The sequence below is a fragment of the Lepus europaeus genome, chromosome 17, assembly GCF_033115175.1.
Source record: "Lepus europaeus isolate LE1 chromosome 17, mLepTim1.pri, whole genome shotgun sequence".
Classification (NCBI taxonomy): domain Eukaryota; kingdom Metazoa; phylum Chordata; class Mammalia; order Lagomorpha; family Leporidae; genus Lepus; species Lepus europaeus.
Window position 1 is genome coordinate 68,159,793 of NC_084843.1, and position 12,338 is coordinate 68,172,130.

Genomic DNA, 12,338 nt, shown 5'->3' on the forward strand with positions numbered 1-12,338 from the left:
GAGCTGGGCCAATCAGAAGCCAGGATCCTGGAGGTTCTTCCGGGTCTCCCACACAGGTGCAGGGGCTCAAACGCTTGAGCCATCTTCCACTGCTTTCCCAGGTCATAGCAGAGAGCTGGATTGGAAGAGGAGCAGCTGGGGCTTGAATGGCGCCCATATGGGATGCCGGCGCCGCAGGCAGAGGATTAACCTACTGCGCCACAGCGCTGGGCCCCATGCATTATTTTTCTAATCAAGGAGAAAACTACTGATATCACCATTTGACAGTTTCACTCGAGCACACATGGAGATGCAGGAGGCCCGGGGAGCCCTGTACTGGGCAGGTTGAAGCTTCCTTGAGATCGGGCGGGAGGTGGGGAAATAAAATCCCCTGTATCTCCCTCCAGCACAGGCGCGCCCACCAGCAGTAAGTCGCATTCTCCGCTATAGCCACCAGGGGGCAGCAGGTATCAGCCGCCGGGTGCCAGAGGCGCTTACTGGGGGAATTCTGAGCGGCAGTTGGTGGGAGCAGTCTCCAAGGCGGTGCCAGGTTGGGGTCCCGTTCCCAGTTACACGCTAAGCAAGGTTCCCTCACCAGGGGAAGGAAGGCAGAAGCCCTGTCAGAGCTAGGTTGACAGGGTGAAGTGCCTGGGCGGGGAGGGGTGTGGCCTCGGCTGGTGGGGGCGCCGAGCTGGAGGGGCCGGGAAGGAGGCAGAGAAGGGAGTCACAGGACCCCCCTGGGCTCAGGTGGGCGCAGTAGTTCATGGCAGGTCCTCGATCTCATTTCCAGAGCTTCAGGGGACACGTGCAATTCGGTGTCGGATCCGAGTGACCCCAGAGTCCTTGCCCTGTATGAGCACAGTCCTGGACTTACCAAATTGCCCAGAGCCTGGGGGGAGCAGTGATGGTGGGCATTGGAGTGCTGCTCAGCTCCGGGCCTCGGGGAGAAAGACTTGCTCCTGGTGGAGATGGGAGTGGTGGCCTTGGAAGCCCCTGGGGGCTGCCCAGGAGACAGAGCCCAGGTGCTGGCCTGACCTGCATGCTGGGACACAGAGGGGGCAGGAGCAGGGCTATCCCACCCCGTGGGGCCCCTGGGGACTTTCCAAGGATGGAGGTGGAAGGAGGGGGCCCCTTGGGGGTTGGGCCTGGCTTCCACGAAGGCCTCCAGTGAGCATGGGACCTGCACTGGAGAGTTCTCGGGCAGGCTGGGCAGGGGTGAGGCCCAGGGTGGAGTGGAGGGGCCGGGGGAAGCTGCCGGGCAGTTTGGAAGGGCAGCACAGCTGCGGAACCCCAGATCTGCTGTACCCCTGGGGCTGAGGCTGGGGGTGGGGTGGCTATGGGAGGGGACAAAGAGACGGGCTCTGTGTTTTGCCAGCTCCCCCATCTGTGAAAAGGGGACCTGTCGAAGTCCCTACCTCACAGGGCCAGTGCAAGGTCAAGTGACAATGCTGAGTGGACGTTTGGCCTCATGGCTAAGATGCCCGTGTCCCCTATCAGAGGACCTGGGTTTGAGTCCCAGCTCCCAATGCCATCTTCCTGCTAAGGCAGACCCTGGGAGGCAGCCCGAGATGGCTCAAGCCTGGATGTGGGAGACCTGGACTGAGTTTTTGGCTCCTGGCTTCAGCTTGACCAGTCTTCGTTGTTCTGTTTGTGTGGGGCATGGAGTGAGTGAGCCAGTGGGTGGAGCTCTGCCTGTTCCCTGGGACTTGGGCGTGGCCTCTCTCACCTTCCTGGGGTCCTAGCTGGAGTTTCCTCATCATCTAGTATGGCACTGGCTGGGAGGACCAGGCCGTGGCTCCAGCGTGGGTGCTGGCTGGGAGGTCCCGTGTACCCTGCCCACAGCAGTGCCACTCGGGCCTCAAAGGAGGGCACAGGTCCACTCAGTGCAACCATGTGTGTCTGTCGGTGTGTCCATGTGAGTATGTGTATGTGTCTGCTTATGAGTGCAGTGTGTGTGAGTGTGTTAGTACATATGAGTGCTGGGGTAGGGGTGTCTGTGTGTGTGTGTGAGTGTGTATGTGTGTGATTGTATGTGTGTGTGCCTTTTCGAGTATGTGCAAGTGTGTATGCGTGTGTGAATGCGTGCGTATGTATGTGTGTGTGATTTGTGTGTGTGTGTGTGTGTTGAGCCAGGGCTGGGGATCCATGGTGGGGGCGGTGACAGAGAGGCCCCTGTGCCCCAGAACAGGCTGTTCCTGGCTCGGCCCAGAGCTCTGGGGGAGAAGCCAGACGCCTGACTCTGGAGGGGTGGGGAGGCCACCCCATCCTGGCACCCTGCCCCCTCCCCGCCTCTCAACTCCTCCTGGCTCCTTCTTCCCAGCCCCCAGACACCGCGGGAGGCAGGCAGGCGTACTGGCCAGGCAGCAGCTCCAAGGGTGGCATTGGGACGCCCCCCACCCAGGGTCAGGGTGACTCATGGTGGGGCCAGGCCTGGCCAGGGCACTGAGCCTGTCCTCAGGAGGGGCTGAGTGCCCTCGGTCTGCTGGGGGAATGACAGGCGCCCCTGGCAAGAGAGCGGGGAGGTCTGAGGGTGTGGGAGCCTGGGAACCAGGGATTTAGCTCCTGGCTCAGCCACCTGTCCCCGGATGACCCGAGGGGAGATCTCGCCCCTCCAGGGGCGCCTCAGCTTGGGCCCAGAGTGGGGCCATCCTCCTGGGGCCCCTGGGGCCCGCTCCGGGGCACTCTGCTCCTTCCTCTGCCCTGGGCAGCCAGCTGCCTCTGAACGTGGGCATTAAGTCCAACCGGAAATCCTGTCTGTCCTGGGGAATTACCGGCTACCACAGCTCTCAGCGATGTTGAAATGCAGGCTGTGGCGGACTTGGGTTTGTTTTCTTTGCATGAAAAACAAAAGAAAACAAACATACGGGCGCAGGCACCCTGACACACACGTTCAGGGGCAAGGGCCCAGCACACAGTGGGGGCTGGGTCGAGGCTGCAGGGTGAGCAAGTGGACCCCGGGGGTCCTGAGTCTCACACAGGCCCCCTCTGGCCCCCCTGTGTGGTCTCTGGTGAGGGGGTCCTGCCTGGGCCGCAGACAAATGGGAGCAAGAGATTCACGTGCCCCTGGACCCCTGGTGCCAAGCAGCGTGTGGGTCTTGTGCTCAAGGCTGTGTTATCTGTACAATACGCCAAAGCTAAGAGCCAGGAATTGCATCTGGGTCTCCCACATGGGTGGCAGGGGCCCAAGCACTTGGGCCATCCTCTGCTGCTTTCCCAGGCATTAGCAGGGCGCTGGATCAGAAGCAGAGCAGCTGGGACTCGAACTGGCGCTGCACGGCAGTGGGACGCTGGCATCATGAGTGGTGGCTGCACCTGCGGCACCTCAACACTGGCCGTCGCTGTGCGTTTCCTCTGCTGGCCCATGGGCACCGCTTTGACCTGTGCCCTACCTAGACACTTAGCCGGGTGGCTGCCACGATCTCAGCCTTGGAAAACCGCCTGGAGCGATAGCAATTTCCAGGTTTCCTGCATGCACCATTATTCTTAGCAACCACCAGCTGGAGGTGAGGACCAGATGCCCTCTCTCAGCGCAGGGCTCCCAGCCCCCTGGCTTCTCAGCTGACTTCCCCATAGGGGGGCCCTAGGAGACCTCAGGAGACTCCCTCAGAGCCCCGGGGCTTTGCAACCGGAGGCACAATGGTCTGGCCTGGTTGGGGTAGGCCTTAAAACCCAAGGGCTTTGGGGGCTGGCGCTGTGGCATAGCAGGTAGAGCCTCTGCCTGCAGCGTCAGCATCCCATGGGGCGCCGGTTCGAGTCCCAGCTGTTCCACTTCCCATCTGGCTCTCTGCCATGGCCTGGGCAAGAAGTACAAGATGGCCCACAGTCCTTGGGCCCCTGCACCCACGTCCTGGCTTTCGGATCAGCCCAGCTCTAGATGTTGCGGCCATTTGGAGAGTGAACCAGCAGATGGAAGACTTCTCCCACTCTCTCTGCCTCTGTCTCTCTGTGACTCTGCCTTTCAAACAAATAAATAAATCTTAAAAACCCGAGGGCACTCCCAGACCCATTTCCCAGTGACGCTGGGCTGGGCCAAGGCTTCGGCAGATGTACAGCCAGTGCAGGTGGCTCTGCTGATCCGCAAGGCTGAGCCCCACCTGGGAACAGCTCCGCCCAGGCCAGCGGCTCCCTGATCCCCGACCTGGACACTTCCATTTGTTCCATGTGATGCCCAAGGCTGGGCCGGGCGAGGGGACCAGGGCTCATGCTGGTGGGAGGCCTGGGGCTGCAGATTCACTCCTATATATGGTCACCCGGGAAGCCCAAGCTAATGTGTGACCTAATCTGCCGACAATCTCGCCCAGTCTGGGGAGGACCAAGCCCTGGAGAGGGGGTTCCCTTGGGGACAGAGGGGCTGGGAGGAGTAGGGGCAGGGATGAGATGACCCAGACTAGGTGAGCTGCAGGGTGGCCGCAAGTCCCTCCCTCCCCCGCGCTGCCTCATGCCCCTGTGAAAATGACCAGCACCTGTTTCAACAAGGAAACCCGTGAGCCTCTCGCTTTTCAAAGTCCGTTTAATACAACATGAAAAGGCTATGTTTCTATAGGCAAGCCGTATACAGATTCTCCAGGAATAAGGCACACAACGGAATGCCATCCCGAGGGCAGCCTCCGAGCTGGGCCACGGGCTCTGTTTGTCTTTTTAGCTGGACACACACGTAGTAACAGACGCAGGCACGGACAGGATCGTCACACCGAGCGGAGAAGGTCGACCAGCCACCCGGCCACCAGGACGGATGAATCCCGGTGCCAGCAGCGCCTCCCCGGCCTCCTCACTGACGGCTGTGACGCTCCGAGGTTCAGGGTTAGTTGTTGCCCTGGGCTACCGTGGAGTGAGGTTGGATTAAATATTCGTTAGATTCAAGTCTATTTAGACACTGCAGGGCAGGTGTAGGGGCTCCGGTGGATAAGTCCAAGTTCAAAGAGGAGGGGGCCCCCCAGGCCCGGCTCAGGCAACAAAGCTTCAGAGAGGATCAGGGAGAAGATCCCTCCTCGCTGACCCAGGGGCTGGCAGACCACAGAGGGCCAGAGCAGGCAAATGTGTCCTCTTCCCTCACTCCCTCCCCGCCTGCCCTACAAGAGCAAGACGACCGTAATAACAAGGTATCGTAAGAAGGTGCAAGAGATTACAACTGTGCTGGTTATCCGAACGGAAGAGGCACGAAGGGGCACTGTTCCCTTTTCCGCTGTGTATCTAATAATAGCGTCTCTTAAAAAAAAGGCAATACTTTCCAAAATACACATACATATACATACAGGACAAGAACACATTAATACGTCTAAACACGTGAATGATATGCTGGCTACTTAATACTGATATTTTCATCCAAGGAGAACAACACAGGATAACAACACCATGGCTTCAAGAATTGCAAAGGTTTTTTTTTTTTTTCTCATCATAATTATGTACCAACCTCATATAATATTCTATGTCGACAATATTTCCTTCTTTGTGTAGCTCAGCGGCATACTTTTTTTTACAGACCAAAGCATAGTAAAACAACAAACCCAGTAACAGGAAAAAAAGAGGACAGTTCTCACCATCAATATTTTCTTGTAGCTCAACCAGAAGGTTTGCAAATACTTCCAGAAATCTGTGTTTGATATTCGCCGGCCCTCCTGGAATCTGAAGTTTTGAAAATGCCTCTTTTTGTTTGTTTCTTCAATGTCAAAAGTCAGGCAATTGTATTTTTCTTTTCTTTTCTTTTTTTTTTTATAAAAAAAAAAAAGGCCCTCAAATATATACAGACAAAAATCGCTGTGAAGATCTTTTTCGGGAAAAGCTATCAAATTCAGTTTTGTAAGAAAAATCGGTAACCATGCAGAAATTTTAACATCTATGAATTTTTTTTCCAAAATACACACATAGTATTTTTTTAAAAAAAGGAATTCTGTGTCAAGTATAACTCAAAATAAATACAAATTCACAAGTAGAGCTATCGAATACTTCATACGGGGTAAACCCCATTCTCTTCCAACTAGACAGCCACATCTTCTAACTACCAGCGATTGTCCCTTTTGAACGTACTAAAATCACACTTTCTCATCCGCTGGGCTCCCTGGCCCGCTGAGCACTTAATTCTCCAAGTACCAGCCTGGGCAGCAGTGGCTCCCAGATTCAGCTAGAACAGTGCAAGGGCTTGGGGGGTGGGGAGGGACGTGGAGGGGCTGCTACAGGCTGGAGGACCCACCCCCAAGGTGACAGGTGACAGGCTCTGTGCAGATGGTCAGGGCAGTGGCTGCCAGCTGGACATGCCCACTGAGAGGTCCTGTTGGGGTGATAGCCCATCTCCTTTTGCCCTGTGGAGCCTGGGTTCTCTTGGGGGGGGTGCTTCCCCAACCTCTGCAGCCCAGGTAGCAGGTGTCCCGCAGCCCTGGGCCCAGGGTCCCTGTGGGTTTGACCTCAGGCAAGTACAGAGCCCGTCACTGCCAACCTCCTCTTTAGAGGTGCCCCGTGACTGACAGCACCAGCTCGGTCCTGGGGACAGAGGCCTTGGGCCAGAGCTCCCCCGGCCCCAGCTCTCCCCGACATCCTGGACGGACAGGGAGCAGCTAAGCAATGCAGTGCTCAGGGCGGCAGGGTGTCCAGTCTGCCACAGGTAGGGCCTGCTGCCCCCTGGCGGGCGGGGCTGCAGCACGCACACCTTTGCTCGGTGCTCAGACGGATGGCCCCCAAACCCAGCCCGCCCCGCGCCCGCCTACTCCTCACTCGCACTCCGGACCTCTGCGGAACACTTCACTGTCACTCCTCCCACGCACACAGCATTTTCATTTGCAAACAGAAGGCCGCTGGGCACCAGACCGGCGTCCTTCAGCCTTGGTAAACACTGGATTTCAGGCCTGTTTTGTGGTCTGATTTTTTTTTTTTCCATAGAGGCACAATGTTGGGGCAAAGGCAGCCGACCCAGTGGTGCCGGCCAGGTCCCTCTCTCCCTGGAAGGGGGAGGAAGATGGCAGAGACTTCTCACCGCAGGGGACAGGGGCCTCCCTGCTCCCTAGGGACGTAGGAAGTCATTGTCCCCAGTTCCCAAACCAGAGGCTCTGCAGCTTGTCCCTGGGCGGCCTGTGAGAGGAGCTGGGGAGGCCTAGGTGGGTGGCGGTGGTGGTGGGGTCTTTTTGTGTTACTGGGACAAAGGACAACAGGCAGGGCCAGGGCAGCATGGGAAAAGGACATGGCTCCCTCAGGCTGCCTGCCTAAGTGACCACTGGGGGATGATGGTGACGGCTACAGCCCCACCCATGATCCCGGCCCCCTGCAACTCTCCAAATGGAGCCCTTTGTTCCAGGAGACGGCTCTGAGCTGCAGATCGTGGGACCCGAAACGGGCCACTTGGCTTTCCGGTGTCACTCTCTCACCGCACTCACGGGCACACTGAGGCCCAGAGAGGAGAAGCCCTCTGTGGGCAGCAAAAGCCAGGCCCGTGTCCTTCTTACCAGGGAGGGGCCAGGCTGGGCATCTCTGCCATCACCAGGACTATTTGTCCTGTGCGGGTGGGAGGGCAGGGGGCTGGTGGAGCCCGGGCAGTGGGCAGGTGTGAGGTGGGGGCTGGGGGTGGGAGTAAAGGCCCGCATTCAGGGCCTCCCTGCCCCTGACCTCTGCCTGTCTGGGTCCAGGGTGGCGGGGGTGCAGCGCCCAGGTGCAACACCAGTGACATCAGAGGCAGGCCAGATCTGGGCCTCCATGGGTAGGGCCCAGAGGGACCCATGGCCCCGGCAGCTGCTGCACCAGGCTTCTGCTTGCTGTGCTCACTGATTGCAACAGGACAAGAAGCTGAGGCTGGCCGAGGGGAGGGACGGTGCGGTGGGAGACGGCCCCCTGCGGGTACTGGGATTCACAGTAAATTTAGTGCACTTGTGGCCAATGCAAGGCTGATGACCCCAAAGGGACTCTCAGGGACACCAAGGGCTGGGTGCTGACTCCTGCTGGCCTTGGGCCTGGCCCCGGAGCCCGCAGGCCCACCAGATTCCTGGAGCCGCCACCTCCCACCACCTGCGGGAGCAGCAAGGTCAACAACAGTGTTTGTCAACACACACAAGACAAGACCCGGGAGTCCGCCCTCCGCCCCGAGCCCAGGGCACACACAGCGGGTGCTGTCGGCTTGGGCTGGCAGGAGGACGGCTGTGGGCGGGCAAGTGGGCGGCGGCGGTGGTCACTGGACGCGGCGGCAATAGTAGCCCAGGACCTTGCACTTCTCACACAGGTGCTGCGGGTGCTCCTTGCTCTGGTCAGACACGTCCAGGCCGTCGGGCTTCTCCAGGGGTCTCTGCAGAGAGCAGGAGGACGGGGGCCCAAGGCAGGTGGGGAGAGAGAGAGAGAAACACAGAGGCAGAGAGAGAACCTGTAGTCAGAGGTGGTTCAGCTAAGACCCCAGGACCCTCCTCCTACCTCTTGCCTGTTTGCAGCTGTCTGTCTCCCAGGAGGCACAGGCCAAGGCCCTGGGTGGGTGCCAGAGCTGGGGGAGGGGTCTTTTTTCTTTTCTTTTTTTTGACAGGCAGAGTGGACAGTGAGAGAGAGAGAGAGACAGAGAAAGATCTTCCTTTGCCGTTGGTTCACCCTCCAATGGCCGCCGCGGCCGGCGCGCTGCAGCCGGCGCACCGCGCTGATCCAGAGGCAGGAGCCAGGTGCTTCTCTTGGTCTCCCATAGGGTGCAGGGCCCAAGCACCTGGGCCATGGGGGAGGGGTCTTGTACCTGGAACACCGGGGTGGGGCGGGGGTCCCTTTACACACCACTTTGCTTTCCCCCATGACCTGAAGCTCACAAAAATCCGGCAAACAGGCAGGACAGAGGAACAAGGACATTGACCAGATTAGGAAACTGGGACCCAGAGCCAGGGAGACCCCAGCCTACATCTGATCCCAGCATCTTCCTGACCACCTGTCACCCCATACCTGCTCAGGCCGCCTCAGGATCCAAGGAAAGCGTCACCTGGACACAGTCCCGGCGCTTCAGGCTTGGGGCGAGCCAGTCCTTAGCTCCATCGGGGCAGCCAAGTGCGGTCACCCCACATCCGGGGCGTGGCCTGTTTGCTGAGTGGCCACACAGGCAGAACCTCACTGTTTCCTATCTGGGGAACCGAGGTGGCCCAGAGAAGACAGGCGACCGGTCACCCACGCTGTGTGTCTGTCTCCACGTCTGTGAACTGGGCTATTCGCAGCGTTCTGCTTGCAGGGTTCCGGGAGGAGACAGACAGACAGCTGGTCATTTGCAGAGGGGGCTGTGTCGGGCATGGACCAGCACAGGCCTGTCCCCTGCTCCCCTTCCCTTCCCTTCCAGGCTCTCAAAAACCAGGAAAACATGTGCAGGGCACCGGGAGCCCCTCCTGAGCCGTGGCCTCTTGGCCGGGTCAGGGAGACGCCCTCCTCTCTCCAGCACCAGCCCCGGCCTAGGACCCCGGCACCGACATGGGGGCACTCGCAGGGAGCTGCCCAGGGAGGCGAGGGCAAGGGAACCTGATGCTAGTGACCGTGACCCAGAATGGTCATGGGAGGGCAGCTGAGGGTGGCAGAGGCCCTGGCTTTTCTGCCCAGTGTGCAGTCCTGGTCCCAGCTGACCGTCAGAGCAGTTGGGGGAACGGATGAGACGGTGGGGCTCTAAGTGAGGGTGGGGAATGCAGGTAGCAGGCAACTGATCCAGGCATCATGAAACCCAGCCTGTGCTTCCGGGCTTAAAGCCACAGAGGAAAGGCTTGGGACAGGGGCAAGAAGTCAGAGCACCAGGGCCGGCACTGTGGCACAGCCGGTTAAGCTGCCATTTGTCATGTGGGCATCCCATACTGGAGCTTGCGTCAGTCCCAGCTGCTCTGCTTAGGTGCCTGGGAAAGCAGCAGAAGATGACCAAAACACTTGGGTCCCTGCCACCCATGTGGGAGACCCGGATGGAGTTCCAGGCAATGGCCTGGCCACTGTGGCTTATTTGGATGTGAACCAGTGGATGGAAGGTTTCTGTGTCTGCCTCTCCCTCTCTCTCTGTCACTCTACCTTTCAATTAAAGAAATAAACCTGTAATAAAAGAGCTGGAGCCCCATCTCGAGGGGCATCCAGATGGCCAGCTTCCCTGTCCAGACTCCAGCCTGGCTAAGCGAGAGGAGAACAAGTTTGACCGCATGTCAGACCCGGGCTCCCAGGTCAGCTCTGCTCCCTGGGAGCTGCGTGACCTGGGACTGGCCTTGTGACCCCTCTGCTCCTCCACCTCGCCATCTGAGGGTGGGCTTGAGGGAGGGCTCGCGGGTCCCAGGGCGGGGGCTCTCGCTGGCTCAGCTCTCTGCAGCTCCCTGCATACACTTATGGAGGAAGCACTTTCTCACCCTGGCCTGCACTCAGCTGCCGGGACCCTCATCCCAGACAGCCCAGCCACACAGGGGTCTCCCATGGGTCCCTAAGTCTTCCCTTCTTCCACACCAAACCCAGCCTGGTCTCTAGCCCCTTCCCCTACCCTCCTATCCCCCAGCCCTGCTGGCCAGGGCCCCTCCCTGAGCTGGCCTTCCAGGGGGAGCCATAGAGGCTGCAGGCCCGACACCACAGTGCTCTCGATGGTTTATACTTCCTGTGGCAAAGGCAGGCCCGAGTGAGGGGTGTGTTGCCATCTGCCCTACGCAGGGGGAAACTGAGGCTCCAGGATATATAGGGTCTTGCCCAGGGGCCTACAGCAAACAAGGTGTGTGTGTATGTGTGTGGTGGTCTACTGCTTGCAATCTCCATGCTGTAAAGGGGCACACTGCCCACCACCTGTCAGCTGCCCCCACTCCCGCCCAGCTCTGTCTCCACCACAGGCCTCACACCCTCCCTCCTTGCCTGTTGCAGGCCCCTGGCTTCTGCACCGAGGGCAGAACCCTCCCTCAGTGCTGTGCCCTGTGTGGGGTGGGGGTGCCTCCTTCCCCAAGCACGGCTCTCCCCTAGGAATTCACAAGCACCTGTTTGGCTGCCCGGCCAGCTGGGGCTTCCACCCTCTGGGTTCAGCAGGTCCGCTGATGGGGACTATCTCTGGCTTGTCCTAAAGACCATTCTAGGGGCGGGGATTGTAGCGCAGTAGGTTAAGCTGCTGCCTGCAATGCCAGCATCTCATATAAGAGCACCAGTTCGAGTCCTAGCTGCTCCACTTGCCATTCAGTTCCCTGCTCACGCATCTGGGAAAGCAGCTGAAGATGGTCCAAGTGCTTGGGTCCCTGCCACCCACATAGAAGGCCCAGATGGAGTTCCAGGCTCCTGGCTTCAGCCTGGCCCAGCCCCAGTCGTTGCAGCCATTTGGGAGTAAACTCGCAGATGGAAGATCTATTTCTCTGTGTCTCTCCCTCTCTCTGTCACTCTGGCTTTCAGTCAATGAATCTTGAGGATAAAGAGAGATGATTCTGGAATACTCTGCCGGTATCTCCACTAGGGCCAATACGTGTACCGACTGGCTAGGTTTGCTATGAAGAGTAACTAGGATAACGCCTGCAGAGTGATGGGAACATGGGAATACAGCTGGGCACAGAGAACGCACGGAAACACTGGCCAGTGTTACCTTTGTGTATTCTCACTGTTACGTCGTGGGCTGGGGGCAGGAGAGCCTGTGGGCCCTGGCGGACAAGGCCTCCCTTGGCCGTGAGTGACCCTGTTGGGGCTGCTCCCCCGGGGGGACCCTGGCCCGCCTGGCGCTGGTGGGAGCGTGGGGAAGCTGTCAGGATGACTCCCCTCTGTCATGGGAAGACACTCAGCAGCTGGGACTGATCCCAGCCTGGGGCCACCCCCGCCCCCTGCAGGGAGGCCGGGCCGGCAGGGGGCAGCTGCAGCTGGAGCCTGACAGGAAACAGATGTGGGGGCGCAGCGGGGGAGGGCGGGGTTCTCAGGAGAGGATGCTGCCCGGGTCAGCTCAGGGGCGGGAGAGATCCCCCAGCCCTTCTTCACCCCCAGCGGGAGGGGCTCTGAGCGTCCCCCCCACCTAGCTCTTCAAAGGGCCCCTCCTGCTGGGGCGATGGGAGGGGTCACCCCCCCAGCCCCTTCCCCAGCTCTGGGCCTCCCTGTGGAAGAAGAGCCCTGTGAGCCCGGGAGAGGAGACCTGGACCTGGGCCCCTTGACGCTGGCTGCCTGGGCCACCCCGCTCGGATGCCACCTCTTCTTGGGCCTCTGCCCCCTACCGCACATAGTAGGGGCTCAGTAAATGCTGGCTGGTGCCCTGGCAAGAGCCTCACAGGTGGAGGCTCCCACCCTGGGGATGGAGACGGGGGACGGGAGGCATAGGGAAACTGCGCTTGGTCTGAGCCCGGCAGGGAAGGCCCTGGCCCCCACCCCCTCACCCCGGGAACGCTGGTACAAGCCAGGAATAGGCCTGGCCTGGAGGAAGGCACATGGCGGCGAGCCCTGCCTGCCAGATGCTGGTACAATGT

The 12,338-nt window shown here is 59.6% G+C and overlaps 1 protein-coding gene across 1 annotated transcript in view; it reads right to left on the bottom strand.

The window, feature by feature from the left end:
* Positions 1-4,469: 4,469 nt before the first annotated feature.
* Positions 4,470-12,338, bottom strand: part of ZCCHC24 (zinc finger CCHC-type containing 24) — a 56,709-nt gene continuing 48,840 nt past the window's right edge. Inside the window, exon 4 of the mRNA XM_062213965.1 lies at positions 4,470-8,239. Coding sequence (XP_062069949.1) covers positions 8,126-8,239 — 114 coding nt within the window. The 3' untranslated portion in view covers positions 4,470-8,125. The remainder of the gene's footprint in view (positions 8,240-12,338) is intronic.